Source organism: Coregonus lavaretus, assembly GCF_964263955.1.
Source record: "Coregonus lavaretus genome assembly, contig: HAP1_SCAFFOLD_1213, whole genome shotgun sequence".
Classification (NCBI taxonomy): domain Eukaryota; kingdom Metazoa; phylum Chordata; class Actinopteri; order Salmoniformes; family Salmonidae; genus Coregonus; species Coregonus lavaretus.
This window is the reverse complement of record NW_028161267.1, coordinates 20,118-46,428: the sequence shown is the minus strand read 5'-3', so window position 1 is coordinate 46,428 and position 26,311 is coordinate 20,118. Positions and strand designations below refer to the sequence as shown.

Genomic DNA, 26,311 nt, shown 5'->3' with positions numbered 1-26,311 from the left:
GATGGATTTTTTATTTCCCATCACCATGAATCATATTTAATAACTGAACAGTAGCAGACCTAACTTCATCTGTTCCTGACTCTAGATAGTGGACTAAAAAGACAATCAATCTCCAATGATATTTTAAAGTCCAATTCTGAACATTACTGATATACTGAGTGGCAAGTCAAGATATGTGCTGTTTTTATTGTTTGGTTAATAGCACCCCCTGCTGGACAGGTTTAATGTTGCTTGACTGAGCAGTATGGGAGAATAAAAGATGCCAAACTTAGGGTCGGTTTCCCGGACATCTCCATTGAACATGCTTTTTAGTCTAGAACTAGGCTTCATCTTTGTCCGGGAAACCGGCCCATATAGTTCAATTAGCAAGTAAGTAACACTACCTGTTCCATGATACTGAGGAAAATGACACTGAGACAGAGAACCAATTGAGAAAACATTTCAATGGTTCTGAATGACAACCAACATACATTAACAGCATACATCATGATTAATGTGAATATATAAGATTAAAACATTGCACTTAAAAAAATATGAATGCATTGAATTGTAATTCACAACATCTTCTGAAGATCAAATCAATCAAATCATTGTACATAAAAACAGAGCAGAATGAATCATCACATCTGGGGACCATCACCACCAGCATGACTAGTATCTATGTGGACCCTACTACAGTTTAACCAGCTCAGCTATAGACTACACCAGCATGACTAGTATCTATGTGGACCCTACTACAGTTTAACCAGCTCAGCTATAGACTACACCAGCATGACTAGTATCTATGTGGACCCTACTACAGTTTAACCAGCTCAGCAGTACCATTATTGAGCCAAAACCCAGGATAGAGGGGCTGAGTGAATGTGGTCTGGACTCTGTGGAGGAGGGTCATTGTGTCAGAGACACTGTAGAAGGACAGAGTACCTGCCTTGTGATCCAGGTACACTCCTACTCTGGAGGACTGAGGGCCTGATACTTTAGTCTTAACATTATTGTGTCTGAACCAATAACCACCACTATAACACTGTAAACTCCAGGACTTGTTATTGTATCCAAATCCACCATCTGTCTCTGTTCTGCTGATGTCTTTATATGAGACTGCTGTAATAACAAACCCCCCACTCCACTCCACCTCCCAGTAACAGCGTCCAGACAGACCCTCTCTACACAGAACCTGGTAGTGGTTTGTGAATCTGTCTGGATGATAAGGATATGGTTGTTCTTGGTCTGTATCGGTCACCTTTCTGTTCCCTTCAGACAGAGAGAGGCATGTGTCTGCTGTGTTTGGGTCCAGTGTGAGCTGACAGGAATCTGGGAGAAGAGCAGAGCAGAGACCAATGAGGGGAGTTAGAACAATAAGTTAAGTCAGATACTGTATCTACCCTGTCTTTGATTAGAGCACAGCAGAGATCAAATCAGAGAAATATGAGGAGTCAGATAGATACCCAGTCTTTGATTAGATCTACTATTGCTATATATTTCTAGAGGGATTGTTAGGAGTGTCAGTAAAAAGAGACTGTTAGTTACTTCAGAATAAAGAGACTCACATTGTAAGAACTGTTCTCTGGTCTTGGGCTCTGGAGGCAGTACAACATCCACTATATTCACTACAGACACACAAACACATTCACAGAGAGAGGGAATGTTATCATCATACCATATTCCACATGTATATGATTAGTAGGGAACTTTCAATTGTCTAAAGTTGATGTTCTTATTATTTTCAACACACCTGTAGTGGAGATCTTGGTCCATTCTCCTTTAAGGACGTCTTCTAGTTTCTCTCTCAGTTCAGACACAGTCTTACTCACATCTCCAAAGTACTGAAGAGGACGGACAACGATGCTGGGTAAGTCTGAAGATACACTGGTACTGGAGAGAGACTGAGAACTCTGGAGAGAGAGAGCGAGAGGGAGAGAGAGAGAGAGAGAGAGAGAGAGAGGGAGCAGAACCAAATGATTGAGAGTTTTAATTTCATATCACATGTATCAAGGCAGTTGAGTTACCTGGAGGAAATGGATGTGATCCTCTGTGTGTGAGAGCTGCTCCAGCTCAGTGCTTCTCTTCCTCAGCTCAGCTATCTCCTGCTCCAGTTGCTCCAGGTGTCCTTCAGCTTGACTCACTTGAGCCTTCTCTTGGGCTCTGATCAGCTCTTTCACCTCAGAGCGCCATCTCTCAATGGAGCGGATCAGCTCGGTAAAGATCTTATCACTGTCCTCCACTGCTGCCTGTGCAGAGCGCTGTTAAGAGAGAGAGAGAGAGAGAGAGAGAGAGAGAGAGAGAGAGAGAGACTGACTTGTCTTACTTTAATGAGCCATCCTCATTACACGAACACCCCCACCCCTAAAAGCACATTGCGTGACACCACAACCTCTGCACAATCACATTATCCAGTACCCAACACCACAGTCCAATACACCAACCAGCACCACATTCCAACCGTCCATCCAACCCCTCCTCTCCAGCCGTACAGACAGCCCCCCTGAGCCCCCATACCCCCTGAAACATCTCCACACTGTTGATCATTTTGTACAACTCAAACTCAAGCCTAAGGCGTCAACAGTAATGGCATTACCCTGGCAACACAGAAAAAACATGATGAACAGTCTGTCATTGCAGAAAACGGACACCCCTCCCCAACTCCCAGGTCAACCCGAGCCAACCAGCTATTGGTGTCCAGGGCTCCATGTAATACCCTCCACTGGACGACCCCTGACCTTTCCAGCACTGGGAGCTTATAGAGCCCCTCCACCTATACCCTGCCATGCTCTCAGCCCCCACAACCCCCTGCCACTGATGCCCCTTCACTCCCACTAAGCTCAGAGTGTTAAAAGTCAGTAAGTCCTCCAGACTCTCCTGCCAGTCCCCAGTCTCTGCTGTCACTTGCAGTGGTGGAAACGGTGGTGGCCCCTCCTCAGGCTGCTCCAGCCCTCAGTACTGCAGCATAGAAATCAGAGACCCCTGCTGTATTGAGTCTCTCCTGCCGCATGATGAAGAGCTGCTGATCCAGCCCCAAACCGCCAGCCCTCCTCAACAGAGCACATGCTGGTTCCCTCCAGCCCACCTCCGTACGGTACAGTAGCCTCTGTGCTGCTGAGTCAGAACGCTGCCACCCTGACCAGAAAAAATTCACTAACTTGCGATGCAGGTCCACAAGCAGACCACCGGGGGCGTTGAGAATGGCCAATTTAAGCCATAGAGAGGATGCCACCAAGTTGTTGATGATCAGCACCGTCCCTCTGTATGCCACTTGGGAGATGAGCCACCTCCACTTCGTCAGCCTCGACACCACCGCTTGTGATACTCCTTCCCAGTTCTTCCTATCCCAACCCTCCGAGCCCAGATACACCCCAAGCATCTTGAGCCACTCACAGCCCCACTGCAACCCCCCTGGAAGCTGCGGAGGTGCCCTGTCCCTCCATGCCCCACATAACAGAGCCTCACTCTTGCCCCAGTTTACCTAAGCAGAAGACGCCCCCTCGTACACCCTCAAACTATTCTCCAGGGCCTGTAGGTTCTGCTCATCCCTAACCAACACAGACGTCATCAGCGTATGCTGACACTGCTATGCCTGTCCCCAACCCTATGCCTGGCTCCCACACTCCCTGTAGCCTCCTGTGTAGCAGGCCCAGAAAGGGCTCAATAACAAGAGTGTATAGCTGCCCTGACAGAGGGCATCCCTGGTGAATGCCCCTCCCTACCCAGACTGGCCTACTGAGCCCTCCCCACACCTTGACCATACATGAAGCCCCAGCATACGACCGCGACATTACGTGGTCCTCTGTAGCTCAGCTGGTAGAGCAACTCCACAGCCGCGGCCTCATCTCCCCCACAACAGAAGTTACCCTCCCATCAGGCTCCCTCATCTCCCCACAACAGAAGTTACCCACCCATCAGGCTCCCTCATCTCCCCACAACAGAAGTTACCCACCCATCAGGTTCCCTCATCTCCCCCACAACAGAAGTTACCCTCCCATCAGGCTCCCTCATCTCCCCACAACAGAAGTTACCCACCCATCAGGCTCCCTCATCTCCCCACAACAAAAGTTACCCACCCATCAGGCTCCCTCATCTCCCCCACAACAGAAGTTACCCACCCATCAGGCTCCCTCCTCTCCCCCACAACAGAAGTTACTCCCCCTTCTGCTGTCCCCACCTCTCCCAAAAGCCTTGGAAGCTTGAGCAAAAAGTGACATCTTGGAAGAGCTTTACATGGAATTTCCAATAGGACACCTGCCTGGGCCCTGGTGAAACAGAGAACTGAGCCCTGTACTAGGTGCAGACACATTTTGGAAAGCAAAGACAAGGTCATTGATTTTGGCTCTAACCACTAACAACCTACCCTTACACACCTCTTTTGCTACCCTTGCACTAAGATTTGTGCCATGGCTCAGCACCTGCGCCCCCTTTCCACCAGACCCCCAATACACTTCATTAATCACATCACTGTGTGTCTCTTGCTAAAAAATCACGTTTAAATGTTTTTGTTTGACATATTCCCCCAGTCTCTGCTGCCGTTCATGTTAAGGAAGTCTAACCGTGAAATCTCCATAAGAGGTGGGAGGGAAATCACCACAATCAAAATCCAGTAGAGAAGCCCATAAAGCCGCCATGCCAGAAAAAAAAACATCCATTTAAGCAGATTCTGAAGACATGCCCTTAAGAACCCATGACCCATTTTCTCAGCCTATACCGCTTCCTGGGTGAGAGGACACTAAACCCCTCATTCTTCATCACGTGTTGTACTGACCTTACAAACCTTCCAGGATCAATCAAATAAGACTCCAGCAGAACCTTCTTTTTCCCCTTTAGTCTCCATCAGGAACCTAGAAAGTTCTCTCACCGTATATACTGGGCCCTCAGCCTGACTGGCTGTCAGCTCTGGATCCAATGAGCCGTCTGAAAACGAGACTGCCTTGTCCTCCGCTCCCGCAGACTCACCTCCCCCCTCTTCCTCCTCCTCCATTGGCACGGTACCGTCCTCCTCCTCCCCAGTCTCTGCCCCCCTGCACTTCCCCCCTGATCAGTGCCTCTTCCCCAATGACAGGCAATATTTCCTGGGATGAGCCCACCAAGCCTTCGCCCACCGGAGTCTCTGTTACTACAGAAACCTGCCTCAGCTCATGTAGCCCAGCTGCAACCCTCCCCACCACCGCTTTCTCCACGGCCTGCGCACCACCACTTGGCCATGCACTACTACCGTGTAGCTCAGTTGGTAGAGCATGGGGCTTGCAATGCCAGGGTTGTGGGTTCGTTTCCCATGGGGGGAAAGTATGAAAATGTATGCACTCACTAACTGTAAGTCGCTCTGGATAAGAGCATCTGCTAAATGACTAAAATGTAAAAAATTTACTCTCCTCCCTCCTGGTACCCCTGCCATTTATTTTGCAATTCTGAGTAATCACTACTTTAGTACGGATTAGTAAGGAAAAACACTTTATTCAGTACTACTGCAGTTGCTTAATAATTCCAATAGATGGCAGCATAAGACCATGAATGACATTTCAGAAGATTAGTTTAGTTCTCTCCCTGGATACACCACCACTCCACCTCACAGGAAAACTCCTGCCAGCCCTTTTTTCTGTCCCTTTTCACACTGCTAACGCAAGAGGAAGGACTGAAAACACATTACTGTGAAGTAATATAATGATGAGTCATGTTTATTATTACCTGTTTTTATGGTCATGCTTTGAAATTATACTTCATTACTATAATGATTATCAATACGCCTAAACATTAATTCAGTCACCTCTGGAAAACAAAAACGTATTTTCCTAGTACATTTATTGTAAAATTCATCAACCAGCATCGAGCACTCTGCCTTCTCAGGCAAGAGAGGGGCATGTGGAGGTAAATATGCTAACCGCAACGGTTGCATTATGTAATTTATTGGTGGGCTGGAAGATGCAGTGTTTTTTTATTTTCTATTCAGAGGCTATTTACTCCCAATATGAGATAATTTTATATAGAAGGTTTTTATAATGCATGTTTACTAGGGTTGAGGTTAGCGCATCTGAGTAGGGATTATTTGGGTTCAATACCTGTCCTACCTATCAATCATATTGCTGCTTGTAGCCTATAACTGATGATCCCCACACTAGAAACACCGAAAACTATCTGTGCTAGCAAACCCTGTGTTCCACCCCTCCCCTGTGTAACCTTGAGGTTTGTTAAGAAACAAACACTTGTCTATGAAAACAGACATGTTTAACGGATTCCGCTTGGCACCCAGCCGAGAGCACACGAAAACCACTTGCAAATTTACCAAAACTAACCAACTACTTGCGGTCTGTTCGTACGTAATAAACGGAGGCAGATTAGCCACCACAACTCTTATCGAAAGAGGCGAAATCTGCACCAACACACCCCTCACAAAAATCCCACTCGCAACAAGACATACCTTTTTCATTAACACAACCACCGCCTTGTTCATTCTGGATGCAGAGTGCAGATGTTCCACTCCAACCTGTTCGCCGACCATGAGCAAAACTTCCTCCACTCCTTTCTCCGGAACGCACCCGAAGCGACAGCGTTTCTTCTCCACTCGGTTGAGGCCATCACGCCGCCCTAACAAACTACCCCTACTCCCCCCTCAACTCTAAACGATAAACAGTGGAAACTAATAAACAAACCCTCCACCATGAGAAAATAAATTCATTAAATACGCAAGAACCAAAAGAAAAACGAATAGTAGCCCTCCTCACGAACCACAAAACTCTCACACAACCAACTTCTTCTTCTATGATATAATGGCGGTCCACAAACCAACGTTAAAGGTGCATGCCGCCACCTACTGTGCTGGAGTGTGTGGTCAATCACGGTTTCCAACATTTCTAAATCCTCCTACCTACCTCAGTACTTGTGAGAAAATAAAGAAGAGCCCTACTAACTTCTAATAGACCCTCCCCCATCCCCAAAATCCCTTCCAACCCCCCCAACCTCAATGACCCTACACTTCAATCTTTCCCTCTCTTCAACATACTTACAACAATATAACAACACATGCTCCACCGTTTCATCGACGTACCCTCCAGACACAAACCATTCCCATGCTTGCCAACCAGATGTAATGACGAGTTCAATGTACAATGTTCTAAGCACAATCGAGAAAACACCACCTCTTCCTTCCTAATTTGACCTTTGAATCTTGGTCCACCGACATTTCCCCCAACTGGACTATAATATAAATCCATTATACTTTGTGATACAAAATGGGAAAAGGGGAAATTATAATAATACAAAAAACACCCTTCCCACTAACCCTACACTCATTAAATACCCACTACCCATTCCACTACTTTGACCCTATCTGCTCCTGCACCATGCCAACGGCCTGGGAGGACGGGACACCACCACTCAACACACCCTGTAACTCTTCTGAAGTCTAATCTTGTATGCCCAAATACTTCTCTGCAGCTGCCACCACAACATCTATTTTCTGTGATTTACGTTCCATTTCTGCGGTACAGTTGATAACCATTGCTATGAACTCTAAGAAGCTAATTTTACTAAAGCATATATCACTCGTTGGCCTATCCCTCTGTGCTGGCACAGATCTACTACTCACAGGGATCCTCTCAGGATCTCTCACCCTTGACCCATCCTCCTCTACTTTCTTCACTGCCTCAGCATACGACACCTTCTGTACTACTCTGACTCTAGCCACCTCAACCTGCCTCTCTCGCACCGGACACTTCCAATCCCCAGCAACATGGGCATCCCAACAGTTGACACACACAACTTTATCCACCGAAACTACACAATCCTCTATCCCATGCCCTCCTGCACACTTCCCACATCTTGGAATCTCCCTCCTACAAACTGCTGCAACATGACCATAAACATTGCACCTGAATCAGTGCAGTGGATTCGGCACAAAGTTCTAACAGGATAACTGATATATCCTACCATGACTTTGTCGGGTAAAGACTCAAAACTCAAAAGGACTGACAGTGACTCCTCTGTTTCACCACGCTCACCACCGGGTCTGTGTTGCACCAAACGGCGGGAATCACAAACACCAGGAATCTTCAACCTTAATTGCTCCACCTCCACACTTAACGCTACCCCAGAAATCACTCCTTTCAATGGTGCCCTGTTCCTAAGAGCAAAGCAAGAAACAGATCTTGACCCAAGTTGCGTGACACGGAGCGCCCACTCCCTCTGGTCAGAAGAAACACAAACAAATATCACAAATCCACTACAGGTTACCTTCACTGATTCAACTGCACCCAACTCCTTTCCCACTTACCCTGAATCCACAAATGGATCTGCCAAAAGGTATGCATCCACTTTGTCCTACAATGTAACTCCTACTGCACCAGATTCTTCTACATCATGTCCATTAATGCCAGGCTCTGGTTCTGAGCTCTTCACCACACCTTCTACCTCACTTAACTTTCCCTCATTAATTTCCATTTCACCTCCAGAACTCGGTCTGACTTTTATTTTTATGTCTCTATTCCTTTGAAACTTTTGTGAGTGTAACGTTTACTGTTCATTTCTGATTTGTTTATTATTTATTTCACTTGCTTTGGTAATGTAACATATGTTTCCAATGCCAATAAAGCCTATTTAATTGAATCGAGAGAGAGAGCTCCCTGTTAATGTATAGCAGACATGAGTCGCTCATGGTTACTCATGGTTATGGTTACTCAAGAGGTAGAGCCGCTTGCGACTTTAAATCAGTCAGAACAATAGGGAATGTCCTTTTGGTCAAGATGATGGTTTCTCCCGCAGTAGACCCGGGTTCATAACCAGTCAGTTACATTAAGCAGTCTATTCTCTGACAGGGGTCCAGACAGCCTGTTCCCAACAGTGGGATTGGATAGGGGCCCCTCTCTCTCTCTCTCTGACTGGAGGAGAGAAGTGAAATGGTGTGTCTCCTCTGGTCAACAATACTCACCTTGAGAGACTCCACAGCCTGTTGGAGCTCCTTCAGCTCCTTCTCTCTCTCCTGGAATCTCTCCTGTACCTTCTGTTGACTCATCCCCAGCTGCCTCTGTGGAGAATCACTCTTCAATGAGCTATCAAGCTTTATTTGTCCAGTAGAATAATAGTATAGTAATGTGACATAGAGGAAGGTCTAAAATGGTGATACATTTGGATCAAACTCTATATACTCCAGGTTTGTGTTCATATTTATTCTGCAGAGGATTGATTTCATTTGAATGATGTCATATTCAAACAGCCTTAGTTCCTACTGTATCTTTAATTCTTTGTTTATCAGACAGTCACCAACAAGTTGTTCTGGTCTTACCTGTTTCTCAGTCCTCTCTGCTGCAGCTGACACTGTATCATGGCCTTTATGTTCATCCATTGTACACTGATAACAGATACACTGCTGATCGGTACGACAGTAAACCTCCAGCAGTTTGTCATGATGAGAGCAGATCTTCTCCTGTAGTTGTGCGGTGGCTTTGACCAGCTTGTGCTTCTTGAAAGCAGGAGATTCATAGTGAGGTTGGAGGTGAGTCTCACAGTAAGAGGCCAGACACACCAGACAGGACATGAGGGCTTTCTGCTTTCTGGTCCCAGTGCAGAAATCACACGCCACATCTCCAGGTCCAGCATAGCACAGAGCAGGAGGGGGAGCAGCCTGGAGTCCTGTCTTCTTCAGTTTCTCCACCACTTCAGCCAGCACGATGTTTCTCTTCAGAACAGGCCTTGGGGTAAAAGTCTCTCTGCACTGAGGACAGCTATAGACCCCTTTCAGAACATCCTGATCCCAGCAGCCCTCAATACAGCTCCTACAGTAACTGTGTCCACAGGGAATAGCCACCGGCTCCTTCAGTAGATCCAGACAGACAGAACAACAGAACTGGTCCTGGTCCAGCAGAACTCCCTGCTGAGCCATTTGGACGGTTGTTCACTCTCACACAGAAAGACGACACAGAGAATCAGATAAGTTTCATTTCCACAGAAGAGAGTTTGTGGAGGGGAGGGACTTCCTGGTTCTGCCAGAGGGGTGGGGTTAGAGGGAGAGAGAGGGAGAGAGAGAGAGAGAGAGAGAGAGAGAGAGAGAGAGAGAGAGAGAGAGAGAGAGAGAGAGAGAGAGAGAGAGAGAGAGAGAGAGAGAGAGAGAGAGAGAGAGAGAGAGAGAGAGAGAGAGAGAGAGAGAGAGAGAGAGAGAGAGAGAGAGAGAGAGAGAGAGAGAGAGAGAGAGAGAGAGAGAGAGAGAGAGAGAGAGAGAGAGAGAGAGAGAGAGAGAGAGAGAGAAAACTGTACACAATGTTAATAGAGACAAAGATTTGTGTTCCTAGGTTAGGGCCCTTAATATGGAATACATTAAATAGAGTGGTTAGAATATATAAAAGGTAACAGTTTCTATGAAGTACATTTGTATAATGCTTTTAATTAATTGTGTAATGCCTTAAACTTGTGCTATGACACTAACTATAAGAAATGAATACCGTATGTATTGACTTATCATTGAGAATGATGTAACACTTTACATTACAGTGTGTTTATTGGTGTGTAATTATTCCTGTTAGTCCAGTGGTGTAAAAGTACTGTGATGCCTCATTCTTCCACTGTACTAGCAGCAGTAACCCTAGCCAGTAATAAGGCTACTGTAATGGAAAGTGTTACAGGAAATATATAGGAAGGATTTATACATGTCATCTATGATATACTCTATGTAATGATATGTCTATGTCTTCTATATGGTGTTCTATACTGTATGTAATGATATGTCTATGTCTTCTATATGGTGTTCTATATTGTATGTAATGATATGTCTATGTCTTCTATATGGTGTTCTATACTGTATGTAATGATATGTCTATGTCTTCTAGATGGTGTTCTATACTGTATGTAATGATATGTCTATGTCTTCTATATGGTGTTCTATACTGTATGTAATGATATGTCTATGTCTTCTAGATGGTGTTCTATACTGTATGTAATGATATGTCTATGTCTTCTATATGGTGTTCTATACTGTATGTAATGATAAGTCTATGTCTTCTATATGGTGTTCTATAATGTATGTAATTATATGTCTATGTCTTCTAGATGGTGTTCTATACTGTATGTAATGATATGTCTATGTCTTCTATATGGCGTTCTATACTGTATGTAATGATATGTCTATGTCTTCTATATGTCATTCTATACTGTATGTAATGATATGTCTATGTCTTCTATATGGTGTTCTATACTGTATGTAATGTAATGATATTTCTATGTCTTCTAGATGGTGTTCTATACTGTATGTAATGATATGTCTATGTCTTCTATATGGTGTTCTATACTGTATGTAATGATATGTCTATGTCTTCTATACGGTGTTCTATACTCTATGTATTGATATGTCTATGTCTTCTATATGGTGTTCTATACTGTATGTAATGATATGTCTATGTCTTCTATATGGTGTTCTATACTGTATGTAATGATATGTCTATGTCTTCTAGATGGTGTTCTATACTGTATGTAATGATATGTCTATGTCTTCTAGATGGTGTTCTATACTGTATGTAATGATATGTCTATGTCTTCTAGATGGTGTTCTATACTGTATGTAATGATATGTCTATGTCTTCTAGATGGTGTTCTATACTGTATGTAATGATATGTATATGTCTTCTATATGGTGTTCTATACTGTATGTAATGATATGTCTATGTCTTCTATATGGTGTTCTATACTGTATGTAATGATATGTCTATGTCTTCTAGATGGTGTTCTATACTGTATGTAATGATATGTCTATGTCTTCTATATGGTGTTCTATACTGTATGTAATGATATGTCTATGTCTTCTATATGGTGTTCTATACTATATGTAATGATATGTCTATGTCTTCTAGATGGTGTTCTATACTGTATGTAATGATATGTCTATGTCTTCTAGATGGTGTTCTATACTGTATGTAATGATATGTCTATGTCTTCTATATGGTGTTCTATACTGTATGTAATGATATGTCTATGTCTTCTAGATGGTGTTCTATACTGTATGTAATGATATGTCTATGTCTTCTAGATGGTGTTCTATACTCTATGTAATGATATGTCTATGTCTTCTAGATGGTGTTCTATACTGTATGTAATGATATGTCTATGTCTTCTATATGGTGTTCTATACTGTATGTAATGATATGTCTATGTCTTCTAGATGGTGTTCTATACTGTATGAATTCTGAGGATTTAAATATGAATCTATAATCATGCTTCCCTTTTCATGTCAATGTGTATTTGTAACATTCTAACACTGTTATAATTGTGCTTTGACGAAGAAGCTTTCTTCGGAACGCGTCAGCAAGTAATATCATTGAAGGGAATTAATCTGCCCTCCTGAACCTTATTTTACAATTTCACTATTTGAAACCATTTCAAAAGATTGATTAAACTTGTCTGGTGCAATGGAGCTAATAGAAAAGTGAGAAAAGTCCAAAACCCCGCCCACCCGACACTCCAGGCAGGCAAAAGCAAACACTCAATGTATTTGAAAGATTTCAAATAGTATTTGAACCCAGCAGTGCTTAATTTGTCAATCGGGAGGTGCCGGAACAAACAGTGAGCTCGAGAGGGTGGTGACCTGGGGAGTTCTGAGGTACCTGAATTCATGAAGAAAGAAATATCCTTCATAATAAAGCATTGCATTCATATCATCACATTTGGGTAGTGGCATAGAGCAGTAGAGTAGAGGCACTTACAGAAGTTGTACACATGGGGGACATTTTTAGTAGCTGTTATGATGAGTTCCTCTGGTATCAAGTAATTCATGATGCAAGAAGATATTTAACACTTTGATGGAGAGTTGATGCAAAGTATTTAAATGATTACGGTACCGGGTTCGTATAACAAACGCCACGTGCTCTGCCTCTTGTCATCCGAACTCTGGACAAAGGAAATGTTATATACTTAATGTTCCACGTTTCTTCAACGACGTCTGGTAACCATCAGTGGGCACTCCCCACTCTGATGTTATTACCTTGTACCCCAAGTCAGTATATTTAATCTATCAATCATTCTAAGGTAAACCCTAGTAAGCTCCCTAGACATACTGTAATCCTTAGCATTCAGACTCTGTGGCACCAAGAGTTACCTATCTAACAGATTTAACATTGCTCATGCAACACTATGACAAGACGTTATATCAATCCCCCATTTCTTTTTCTTTTGTTGTAAGTAAAATTCCCCTTGTATAACATTACTTAAACCCAACAATTCACACAAAACTTCATATTAACTAAAATGTTCCCAAATCAGTAGTATAGATATCTGATTAGAGCCTAAACTATGCTAGATACCGGAGAATTCATCCCCCTCTACTTTCTATACCTGAATCCAACCAGATTCTCCATTTATTTATCAACAAAAGGTATAGATTCTCAGTCACCTGGCTCCTGCACGATCAAACATCTCAAACCTCTATGGAGTCAGTCCGAGTAAAAGATCGATACATGATTAACTACTATATTCACGCTTTATATCTATGTAGGCAAAACCTCACTTATACATAAGAAAAAATCCCACATAGACCATACAAGAAAAACATATAATAAAAACGGAATTCTTCATTTTCTTGATTCAGAGGAACCCCAAGCTTTTCTCTGGTTACTTGGGGCGCTATCTGATCTACTAAAATAGTCACGTTCCCCGTTACGCATCCTGTAAACCTTATATTCAACGTTATACAATTCCCACATCACATTCCCAAATCCTCAATCAACAATATCAATGGACTCTACACTTTACATAAGATGATATAGATGATGAATTTGTACTTTTCCTCCTTGCATTAATATTGACTGATACATTTATTTTTTATTTTATTTAATTTTTAATTTAACCTTTATTTAACCAGGTAAGCCAGTTGAGAAAAGTTCTCATTTACAACTGCGACCTGGTCAAGATAAAGCAAAGCAGTGCGATAAAAACAACAACAACACAGAGTTACACATGGAATAAACAAAACGTACAGTCAATAACACAATAGAAAATCTATATATAGTGTGTGCAAATGTAGTAAGTTATGGAGGTAAGGCAATAAATAGGCCATAGTGCAAAATAATTACAATTTAGTATTAACACTGGAGTGATAGATGTGCAGAAGATGATGTACAAATAGAGATACTGGGGTTCAAATGAGCAAAATAAATAACAATATGGGGATGAGGTAGTTGGGTGGGCTAATTACAGATGGGCTGTGTACAGGTGCAGTGATCGGTAAGCTGCTCTGACAACTGATGCTTAAAGTTAGTGAGGGAGATAAGAGTCTCCGGCTTCAGAGATTTTTGCAGTTCGTTCCAGTCATTGGCAGCAGAGAACTGGAAGGAATAGCGACCAAAGGAGGTGTTGGCTTTGGGGATGACCAGTGAGATATACCTGCTGGAGCGCATACTACGGGTGGGTGTTGCTATGGTGACCAATGAGTTAAGATAAGGCGGGGATTAGCCTTATACATGTCTAGCTGTAATCACTGGCATGTTCGTAATCGTTAGTACAGATCTCAAAATCAATCCCTGAAATATGGGAAAACAACACCCCATAACTATGGCTACAATAATTACTATGGCAACACCCCATCACTATGGCTACAATAATTACTATGGCCACTAGGGGATCTAGAATGCTTGCCATCCATGTTCCTATTGAATTACCACTAACAAACCTTGAAAAGACTTCAACAGCGTTCAAATTGCTATATCCCCTTAATATTTTTGCATCTCTATTCGTATTCTTAATTCCATCCTGTATTTCTCTAATATTTCCCTTAGCTTCCCAAGACCTTCCTGATTCTGATGGCAAGTATGCCCAACATGTATCTCCTCCTACAATCGCACACACGCCCCCTTGAGCTGCTGTAATAGCATCCAATGCTATGCGAGTATCCATTACATATTGTCTAATGAGGGCCCTTTCAGACCCAATTGCTTGAAAACCCAATACTGTTAGTAGATACCATGTTTAGTCTGAACTCTGTTCAACCCCGACTCCGTTCCAGTAATATTCCTTAGATAGAGACAAAGGATAACACTCTGGTTCCAGTCCCTGATAAATCAGGACTGCCTTGGATTAGTTAGGAGCGAGGAATTCAACCCGAGGTCAGATCAGATAAAGATAGAAAACAAACATTCCTCTTTCACACACCAAACCCCAGTGATATGAACCCATTAAGTTCTAACAACACATATGTACCAATGTTTAAACCTTTCAATGTAAAAATACACCTCAATCTCCCCTCTCTGGGATTTCATAGGTCCCAATATAATAATGTATAGAGTGACCAAACCCAGTGAATCAACATGTTCCTGATATCAGGCACAATCCTTGCATCAACCTTACATGTTTCAAACAGTAATATTCCAAATTGTCTACTCGCGATAAATCATAAGTGTATCCTAACACATTATAACTAATGTAGCATTGTTTTAACCATAATATCTATTTAAGACATGTATCTTGCGATTGTAGCAGCACTGCCAGGGCATGCTGAGAATAGTTTCAACATCTTTAGCACACATACCTTCTTTACCCATATCCCAATTAGTATAACAATCAAAATAATCAATATCTAATACATGAATTGCAGTGTCAACTTACTTAAATCACTCAGTCATCTTATAAATCATAACCAAAATCAAATAAATTATCCAACACAAATTTAGAATGACAATTCTTGGTGATTCACATTGTTCCTATCACTCAAAGTTAAAACGCTCAACTTAGCACCCATTGCCACTGGCAGAATGTACATTTATATGAACATACAGTATAACTATCCAGAATTACCTTCCTCATCATGATAATAACTACAGATCACAATGCATTCTTAGTCCAAATTACTATACATTTACCTTCTACATCAACCTCATACCCAAATTATCACATTTAGAGAAGTCCAAATTAATTATGGACACAGCTGACCAACCCCTGTCACGGTCGTTGAAGAACGGGTCAGACCAAGGCGCAGCGTGAAATGCATACATGTTTATTAAACTGAATAAACATACAAAAACAACAAAAGGCAACGAAACGTGACGTCGGAAGGCTATACACTAACAAGACAAACTCACAGAGCACAAACAAGATCCCACAACCCAGGCAGGAAAACTGACTGCCTAAGTATGATCCCCAATCAGAGACAACGAGCGACAGCTGCCTCTGATTGGGAATCACACCCGGCCAAACATAGAAACACACAACATAGAAAGTCCACATTGAAAAACACACACATGATATTCACACCCTGACCAAACTAACTAGAATTCTATAGGTCAGGGCGTGACAACCCCGTCCTTCCCCGGCACTCAATCTTCTGGCGTTTCTTCATTATGTTATTCAGATAGCTTTATATTTCAACTTGAATTGCCCATAACAATGTCCCAATTTCAATGTCTCATCCGAGCAGCTACAATCTCTACCCCCCATTCTGTCTCGTCCATTTGCCAACCAGTATACCAACAACATGAGAAATGTTGTATTTGAACGGATCTCTCTCCATGCCCACTCCACATGGACTCCAGTCACACTCCACATGGACTCCTGTCACACTCCACATGGACTCCTGTCACACTCCACATGGACTCCTGTCACACTCCACATGGACTCCAGTCACACTCCACATGGACTCCTGTCACACTCCACATGGACTCCTGTCACACTCCACATGGACTCCTGTCACACTCCACATGGACTCCAGTCACACTCCACATGGACTCCTGTCACACTCCACATGGACTCCTGTCACACTCCACATGGACTCCTGTCACACTCCACATGGACTCCTGTCACACTCCACATGGACTCCTGTCACACTCCACATGGACTCCTCTCACACTCCACATGGACTCCTGTCTCCCGTGAGAAAAGCATGAGATAAAAGACAGTTGATAGCTTCTATTGGATGCTGTACATCGGCTGCAGGTAGAAGTGGTGCTGTACAGGAACGTCTTCAACGCCTCTGATGCTCATCTTCAGCCGGTTTAGAGGGGTTTTGAGGTTCCCACTGTTCTTGACCTAATTATCTCTGCTATGCATTCCAGACTCCATCTGTAGTTACCTTGAGAGAGAGGACAGATCATAACAGTTCAGCTGAGTTCATTTCTAATCCAAGAAATCCATATAAGCATTGACTATATGACAAATTATTATGTTTTACCAATTATTCTTAATACCAATTTCTAATATACTCTCCTTATCACCCTGTGGAATCAGCCAGAGCACGTAGCTCATCATTAGCCATCCCATTGCCATCGTCTCCCATCTCCCGATTCTGATCATCCCCAGCATCCTCATCTTCCTCCTCTCCAGGTCGTCGGTTTCCTCGTGGTACTCTGGTGCAGTGGTTTAGATGATACGAGGTTGATCTTCCCTCTATCCGTACAGCCGTTGGTGTAGCCTGGATGACGTTGTACGGTCCCTTTAGCTCTGAACCTTCTTCCGTCACTAGGGTCTCGGATCAGTCAGAGTCCCTCTCAATCCACCGACATCGGTCTGTGGATAGTGTCCTTCTGGCAGCATACCAATAGGGAAGCTGAGAGTCACTACTGCAAAGACACACAGACACATACAGACACAAAAAGAAAATAACGCTACCCAATGGCGAGGCCATCTTCCTCTTCCGGGTTTGGACCTCTCCTACAGTGAGAGACATGGATCTAGGTATCTCTCTCTGCTACTTTCCCCTCCATCGAGGTAGCCAGTAACACCTAGTACTGACCTCTCCACCTAGGGTCTGTCCAGCTCTTACTTCTGTAATCCTTTACCGCCACAAAGCCTCCAGGGTGGCAGAAAATGCCCAGATTCTCCTGTTAGGTTGGGCAAAGTTGCCTTCACCCATGGGAAGAAAGTCTTAAGAACATTGTTAGGTGAGACACAGTATGCTACTGTACCATGTCTTCTCCTCAGTCAAGAGAAACCTTGAGATTAAGAAGTGCAAATCCTTACAGCCCGTTGTAGTCAACTAGTTTCAGACACAGGCCTCCTCTACACCCTGCCTCCTACCACAAATACACTTGCACATAAACATTTTATCTAACCCATAACACATTAATAACTACTGCTCACATTCTTAATACAATTTGCATATTTACCAAAAAGGCCCTCACATCGTGATTCATGTGTTCAAAAAACAAAACAACAACATTGCCTGTTAAACCAAAATAATAAATGAAATTAAAATGACAACCTTTGATAATATCTTAACTTAATTGTATCCCATAAAGTAATTAAAGAATAGTAAAATTGACTAGCGACAGGTATCCCTCATTCAGGGCTAGCACTCCCTCTCTGTCCTTGTCATAGTCCGAATCATATATACGATTATGAACCATAACCTTCGTCATAATTATCAGTATTACAAATTACCCTCAACTCGTTATAATAAATTACCTTAAATTCACCATCCTATGTCTCTCGGGTTTCCAGTGTGGGTGATCAAATCACACTAGAAAGTCAGGACAGAGGTCAGAGGTCAATCAAATCATTCAAAGAAGTGCTTCATTCTATAGTAGACTAATCCTTAACAACAGTCAAAACATTTCATACATATCGTATCCCCAGTGTACAGTAAGACTTCATTACAGTTCTTATCAAAATAAATCACATATGATTAATTAAAACTCACTCAGAAAATATAACTTCAAAAAATTCCATGTGTGTGTCCCTTTAAGACATATAATTTCTACCCCGTGAAAACCCCCTCAACGAAATTAAATGGTCCACTCAGTGAGACCACATACTCGGGAACATCTGAACAACATTCAGTTATAATCAGCAATCCCCAAAATAGTAATTACACACAAAACACGATGCAGATAATTCCACTGTACTACCTCATATCACTAATTGTTTCTTTCAATCCAATTCCTCGTTTCTACTCCAGAATAAGATGACCTAAAATCTCTCACAAGATGAAAACCACCCAATGTTCTCTGAGTTTGCAATGAGTATTTTCAACTGAGTACCCTTTAGAATCCACTTTCTGTAATTCTCGCAAGGATTATTCAACCCCAAAATCGGCTCTATTTGCTCCCATGTCAAATTATCCTAGTACCATTACTTGATCAACAACATAGGAAATATCTGTTTCCCCTTATATTGTTCCTGTCACCCCTCTAAATGTCATATTTTATTCATTCGCCAATATAATCAATTACTCCGGGTAAGGAAGCCGTGATATTTTATCCCAGGCATCTATTAAAAAAGTTGTTTGAGACGTTGTCTCCTACTTTTCCTTTAACATATACTGTAGGGACCTTCCATCAATCCTGGAAAAAAAACTCCCACTCAAGACACATCAGATAATAACACGTTTCATTAATTGGAATAAACCTATAACCCCTTTCCGTTAATTTAATCGCTATCTGTTGCATTGATTTAGTAAAAATATAAACCTGTTGACCAACAAATCTAGAACCTTCAAAAAGTTAGCGCTGCCCGATCAGCGTAATAGTCGAAACTACCTGCCATCCCCTAATTTCAACATAACAGAAACAGATGATCGTTTTTAGAATTAATTAATTCACCTATTCAGATCTCTGCTTCACATTACCCTCTGTGTCCTATACATCCTGATATAGCCCAACGAGCATGACTCTCTTTCACCCGTGGACTAAATCATGGCATTAGTCAATTCTATCCACAAACCACTACTACCTAATAACATATTTGCATACACATTACTAGAAGGCATTATTTTAATACTAGTCTACTCAAACAATCCAATTCGACATGTCTCATTTCCCAATTAACCTACTTACTTTTTAACCCAGAAAACCCTCTACAATTTAAATTATTCTCTACCGCTGTCTTTCCATCCAATGTTACTTTAGCAGGTGTCAAATTATTGTTAAATTATAGTCAAAACAAACAAAACATCTATTCACAGTGAATCCACTTTAATTACTACGTTATCCTAGGCCGCCATGGATTGGTAGGACAATCCCTTTCCTATAATCTAACCACAGCAACTAGTGCTCCGGGTCAATAGCATCAATGTAACAGTTTTGCTTCCGTCCCTACATGGGCTTGAACCAGGGACCCTCTGCACACATCGACAACAGTAACCCTTGAAGCACCGTTACCCATCGCGCCACAAAAGCCGCGGCCCTTGCAGAGCAAGGTAAACAACTACTTCAAGGTCTCAGAGCGAGTTACGTCACCAATGGAAACGCTAGTAGTTCTCCCCGCTAAGTACTATCCATTCCACACTGGTTACACTCACCCCCCCTTTGACTTCCTCCTTTTCCGCAGCAACCAGTGATCCCAATACACCAAACTGAACCCATTATGTCCCTTATAGCCCCCTGGAGTTCAGCGAGCCCCAGTCGCTAACACCCGCAGACAAAACCATGGAAACTCTTCCATTCTTACTAGTAGACAAAAAATAAAACCCATTCTCAAACAGCGTTCTGCGTTTACCTCTATCGTAAGGTTAAAAACTACCTTGACAACTTTTACAATCCTAGATTGCTGTTGTAGCTTTATGTTTTGGTTCAGTGTCTCTGTTAGGATGCAAGGTAAATTATTTATGTTAGCTTTCTCAGCAAAAAGTGTTTCTAGCCCTCAGTTAAATGGTATCTCTCTCCCTAATATATCTTCATACTCTGCTTCTTTTCAACAATGAGTTTTTATCCCTTGTGTTTTTAATAGTCTGTTTATTCTCTTTGTCCCCTTGCTTCACTTCCCATTAAGAAAACACACTCCCTTTCCTGTGCTTTGGTATTACATTCTTTATTTATCTCATCTCAAACCTATAAAACCACTTTCCTCTCCTGTGCTTAGGTATTTCCCCAATGATTTATTCAGCTTCGGGTCACTAGACCCCACCCTATTTTATCAAATATTCCTACGTTCTATTTTCTATCTGTGCCTACTTGCCTCCCCAGTACTGTAGCTCGTTTCAGAATAACAACTCTCTCAACACTACAGCCACTGCTCTATATTGTGCCCCTTCCCTAGAATGTTGTCATGGCTACAGCTCTATCCAATCACCAGTCCCCTATTATTAGAAGTCAGTAGATTTAGGTAACTGTCCCTTCTAATTAGGCTACAGGAAGTAAAACAAACATCTACTCTTTTTGGACGATCATACATTCAATGTATATCTACAGTGAGGGAAAAAAGTATTTGATCCCCTGCTGATTTTGTACGTTTGCCCACTGACAAAGACATGATCAGTCTATAATTTTAATGGTAGGTTTATTTGAACAGTGAGAGACAGAATAACAACAAAATAATCCTGAAAAACGGATGTCAAAAAGTTATAAATTGATTTGCATTTTAATGAGGGAAATAAGTATTTGACCCCTCTGCAAAACATGACTTAGTACTTGGTGGCAAAACCCTTGTTGGCAATCACAGAGGTCAGACGTTTCTTGTAGTTGGCCACCAGGTTTGCACACATCTCAGGAGGGATTTTGTCCCACTCCTCTTTGCAGATCTTCTCCAAGTCATTAAGGTTTCGAGCCTGACGTTTGGCAACTCGAACCTTCAGCTCCCTCCACAGATTTTCTATGGGATTAAGGTCTGGAGACCACTCCAGGACCTTAATGTGCTTCTTCTTGAGCCACTCCTTTGTTGCCTTGGCCGTGTGTTTTGGGTCATTGTCATGCTGGAATACCCATCCACTACCCATTTTCAATGCCCTGGCTGAGGGAAGGAGGTTCTCACCCAAGATTTGACGGTACATGGCCCTGTCCATCGTCCCTTTGATGCGGTGAAGTTGTCCTGTCCCCTTAGTAGAAAAACACCCCCAAACCATAATGTTTCCACCTCCATGTTTGACGGTGGGGATGGTGTTCTTGGGGTCAGAGGCAGCATTCCTCCTCCTCCAAACACGGTGAGTTGAGTTGATGCCAAAGAGCTCAATTTTGGTCTCATCTGACCACAACACTTTCACACAGTTCTCCTCTGAATCATTCAGATGTTCATTGGCAAACTTCAGATGGCCCTGTATATGTGCTTTCTTGAGCAGGAGGACCTTTGCGGGCGCTGCAGGATTTCAGTCCTTCACGGCGTAGTGTGTTACCAATTGTTTTCTTGGTGACTATGGTCCCAGCTGCCTTGAGATCATTGACAAGATCCTTCCGTGTAGTTCTGGGCTGATTCCTCACCGTTCTCATGATCATTGCAACTCCACGAGGTGAGATCTTGCATGGAGCCCCAGGCCGAGGGAGATTGACAGTTCTTTTGTGTTTCTTCCATTTGTGAATAATCGCTCCAACTGTTGTCACCTTCTCACCAAGCTGCTTGGCGATGGTCTTGTAGCCCATTCCAGCCTTGTGTAGGTCTACAATCTTGTCCCTGACATCCTTGGAGAGCTCTTTGGTCTTGGCCATGGTGGAGAGTTTGGAATCTGATTGATTGATTGCTTCTGTGGACAGATGTCTTTTATACAGGTAACAAACTGAGATTAGGAGCACTCCCTTTAAGAGTGTGCTCCTAATCTCAGCTCGTTACCTGTATAAAAGACACCTGGGAGCCAGAAATCTTTCTGATTGAGAGGGGGTCAAATACTTATTTCCCTCATTAAAATGCAAATCAATTTATAACATTTCTGACATGCGTTTTTCTGGATTTTTTTGTTGTTATTCTGTCTCTCAATGTTCAAATAAACCTACCAATAAAATTATAGACTGATCATTTCTTTGTCAGTGGGCAAACGTACAAAATCAGCAGGGGATTAAATACTTTTTTCCCTCACTGTATATTATTAATATTCAATCTATTGATTGAGATTACGACACCATTTCTCAGTCGTTTAAGCTAGCAAACCATTAGGCAACAAAAAAAAAATTACTACCTCGAAATCGTCACGCTATTTCTGTGGCATAAGTGAGTCTTTCAATTTGAACCAAACAAACTGCTAAATCTTCCAGTCTACATCACAAAACAAACACTGGCTGCAGTATATGTCTAAGCAACACATACCAACAGTTGAATTACACTCAGAAACCCAGATTTTACTCTATGCCATTGACCCAATGCTATTGAAATGACAAAGAAATCCCCCAAATAGCCCAATTACAATGGTTTGTAGTCTTAACATCTGATCCATAATGAAATTCCTTCACTTCCTCACCATAGCTCCTCAATGATAATATACACTGCTCAAAAAAAAATAAAGGGAACACTAAAAGAACACATCCTAGATCTGAATGAATGAAATAATCTTATTAAATACTTTTTTCTTTACATAGTTGAATGTGCTGACAACAAAATCACACAACAATTATCAATGGAAATCAAATTTATCAACACATGGAGGTCTGGATTTGGAGTCACCCTCAAAATTAAAGTGGAAAACCACACTACAGGCTGATCCAACTTTGTAATGTCCTTTAAACAAGTCAAAATGAGGCTCAGTAGTGTGTGTGGCCTCCACGTGCCTGTATGACCTCCCTACAATGCCTGGGCATGCTCCTGATGAGGTGGCGGATGGTCTCCTGAGGGATCTCCTCCCAGACTAAAGCATCCGCCAACTCCTGGACAGTCTGTGGTGCAACGTGGCGTTGGTGGATGGAGCGAGACATGATGTCCCAGATGTGCTCAATTGGATTCAGGTCTGGGGAACGGGCGGGCCAGTCCATAGCATCAATGCCTTCCTCTTGCAGGAACTGCTGACACACTCCAGCCACATGAGGTCTAGCATTGTCTTGCATTAGGAGGAACCCAGGGCCAACCGCACTAGCATATGGTCTCACAAGGGGTCTGAGGATCTCATCTCGGTACCTAATGGCAGTCAGGCTACCTCTGGTGAGCACATGGAGGGCTGTGCGGCCCCCCAAAGAAATGTCACCCCACACCATGACTGACCCACCGCCAAACCGGTCATGCTGGAGGATGTTGCAGGCAGCAGAACGTTCTCCACGGCGTCTCCAGACTCTGTCACGTCTGTCACATGCTCAGTGTGAACCTGCTTTCATCTGTGAAGAGCACAGGCCGCCAATGGCGAATTTGCCAATCTTGGTGTTCTCTGGCAAATGCCAAACGTCCTGCACAGTGTTGGGCTGTAAGCACAACCCCCACCTGTGGACGTGGGGCCCTCATACCACCCTCATGGAGTCTGTTTCTGACCGTTTGAGCAGACACATGCACATTTAAATTAATATAATTAAAGTCTGCTTACCTGTTATTTCAGCAGTAAACTGCATTCTGTTCATTTAGACGCCAATCTGTTATGATGAGTTCCTCTGGTATCAAGTAATTCATGATGCAAGAAGATTTTTAACACTTAGATGGAGAGTTGATGCAAAGTATTTAATTGATTACGGTACCGGGTTCGTATAACAAACGGCACGTGCTTTGCCTCTTGTCATCCGAACTCTGGACAAAGGAAATCTCTCAGTTTATATATTTCATGTTACACGTTTCTTCAACAACGTCTGGTAACCATCAGTGGGCACTCCCCACTCTGATGTTATTACCTTGTACCCCAAGTCAGTATATTCCATCTAGCAATCATTCTAAGATAAACCCTAGTAAGCTCCCTCGAGATAATAGAATCCTTGGCATTCAGACTCTGTGGCACCATGTGGCACCAAGAGTTACCTATCTAACAGATTTAACTTAGTTCCCACAACACTATGACAAGACGTTATATCACTTTACATTAGTGTGGTTATTACTGTTAGGTCTAGGGTCAGGGTTAGAGTTACTACATTCAGCAGTAACCCTAACCCTAGCCATATCTAGGACTAAAAAGAGAAGACGTTTTATAATCAGAGTTCTTTGTATCTCTTCTTAGTCAGACAGAAACCACCCACATCTTATAGGTGGACGGGGTTATGAACATATCCCATGAATTGTTTTCTGCAACCAGATGAAATGAAACTGCCTTTCAGCAGGAAAAGCTTCTCTAATAATCCTAACCATTGCTGGGTGTCTTCAGAGACTGAGGTATAGAGACACACTGTCAAGTCAACTCATCTGGCTGTGCTTTCATGTCAAAACAGTTACTCTATTCTATTTATACAATTATATTCTATTCTATTATAAGATAATATATTATATCCATAGGCTCCACTCTGTATAGTGTTAATGATGACTGTTTGTTCTGTACATTGATTGAATGGTTAGGACTATCTCACTGTATTCACAGATTAAATCCCAAGAGACCAGGAGACCTAAAGGAAGCCTTCAACACTGTATCCCTTCATCCAGTCATAGTAAACAACCTGTCTGTCTCTCTATTGTGACAGATGTAGACACAGCCAACTTCTCTGTGGTGGTTGTTGTTATCAGTGTTAAGGTCAAGGTACAAAGTGATTTACCTCACTCTGCCCCATATACAGAGTTCAACCACTCTGATAGACCTCCATCTTGGAACAGAACTCACTAGGCCACAAATTAGAATACATTTAAAGTTGTCAAAACATGTCATCTTCTTTATCCTGTATTGTATATAGCTCTGATTTCACTGTCCTAACACAACTCTTCCTGGTCTATAGAAATGGCCATCGTGGGAAGGAGTGAGTGGATCTAAGGACCTGAGTCTCCGGGTGCTCCATGTGATGGCCTACAGTCTGGGCCTGGAGGCTGAGGTCTTCCTGAGTGCAGACAGACACATAGGGAGTGAGTACAGCGCTCTCTCTCTCTCTCAGGGGGTTATCTATGTACAATCACACCTGGGTGAAGGGCTGCTCAGTCCTAGGAATGTAAAACTGAAGTTCCATGGAAATAGAGTGACGCTGACACTCAGATTTTTCACTTTAAAATGGACGTCAAACAAAAACTAATGATTGCAAAGTTAAACAAACCTTACACCTTTATGCACAAGGACTACTTTTAACAATATATACACAAAAAAATTACATAAACACATTGACTTGAAGAACAGCGCAGATGCAAAGTTTGGTAACAGAATGACGACACAGTACTGACAACATAGCTGACCTGATGCAGAGGTGGACCAGTGATGTTTTCCTCTCAGTGGTGAGACTTGCCCTTCCATTTGACACACCTTTACCTCATAAGATCATACAAGATGTTACAGGCTTATTGCATGTGGAAACAGACCTGCGTTCAAATACTATTTAAAATAATGTTGAATACTTAATAAGCAGTGCTTGATTGAGTTTGCCTGTTGTAATGGAACCAATAGAAAAGTCCTAAAAGTACAAACATCCAAAACTTTTCTCGTTCAGTTAGTCCCTCCCTGTTTCAGCTAATTATCTTCAGTTTGGTGCCTAGTGAATACGACTCAGGTCTCTATGGAAACATCAATGTAAATTCACCTTAGGTTTTTACTCCTCACTTTCCCTTTCAGGTCCATAGGGTTTTGCTGCCCCCTGCTGGAGACTGGATCACAAGGCAGTCCCTGGCTTTCTTTGGGCAGCTGGAGGATGAGGCCCTC

The 26,311-nt window shown here is 42.5% G+C and overlaps 1 protein-coding gene across 1 annotated transcript; it reads right to left on the bottom strand.

Moving 5' to 3' along the window:
- Positions 1 to 428: 428 nt before the first annotated feature.
- On the bottom strand, positions 429 to 9,941 carry LOC311120972 (tripartite motif-containing protein 16-like). Its single transcript, XM_084195522.1, has 6 exons — positions 9,260 to 9,941; positions 8,906 to 9,001; positions 2,007 to 2,240; positions 1,733 to 1,892; positions 1,548 to 1,607; positions 429 to 1,311 (listed from the first exon to the last, which is right to left on the bottom strand). Exons 1-6 carry the CDS (start codon positions 9,854 to 9,856, stop codon positions 797 to 799), a joined length of 1,662 nt encoding a protein of 553 aa, XP_084051648.1. The 5' UTR covers positions 9,857 to 9,941; the 3' UTR covers positions 429 to 796.
- Positions 9,942 to 26,311: the final 16,370 nt, after the last annotated feature.

Bases quoted from the DNA above. Each gene is read 5' to 3' on its own strand.
- LOC311120972 (XM_084195522.1), bottom strand. From the start codon at position 9,856: ATGGCTCAGCAGGGAGTTCTGCTGGACCAGGACCAGTTCTGTTGTTCT. The intron at 9,002-9,259 runs GTAAGACCAGAA...GATTCTCCACAG, and splicing joins CAGAGAGGACTGAGAAACAG to AGGCAGCTGGGGATGAGTCA. The intron at 1,893-2,006 runs GTAACTCAACTG...CTCTCTCTCCAG, and splicing joins ATCACATCCATTTCCTCCAG to AGTTCTCAGTCTCTCTCCAG.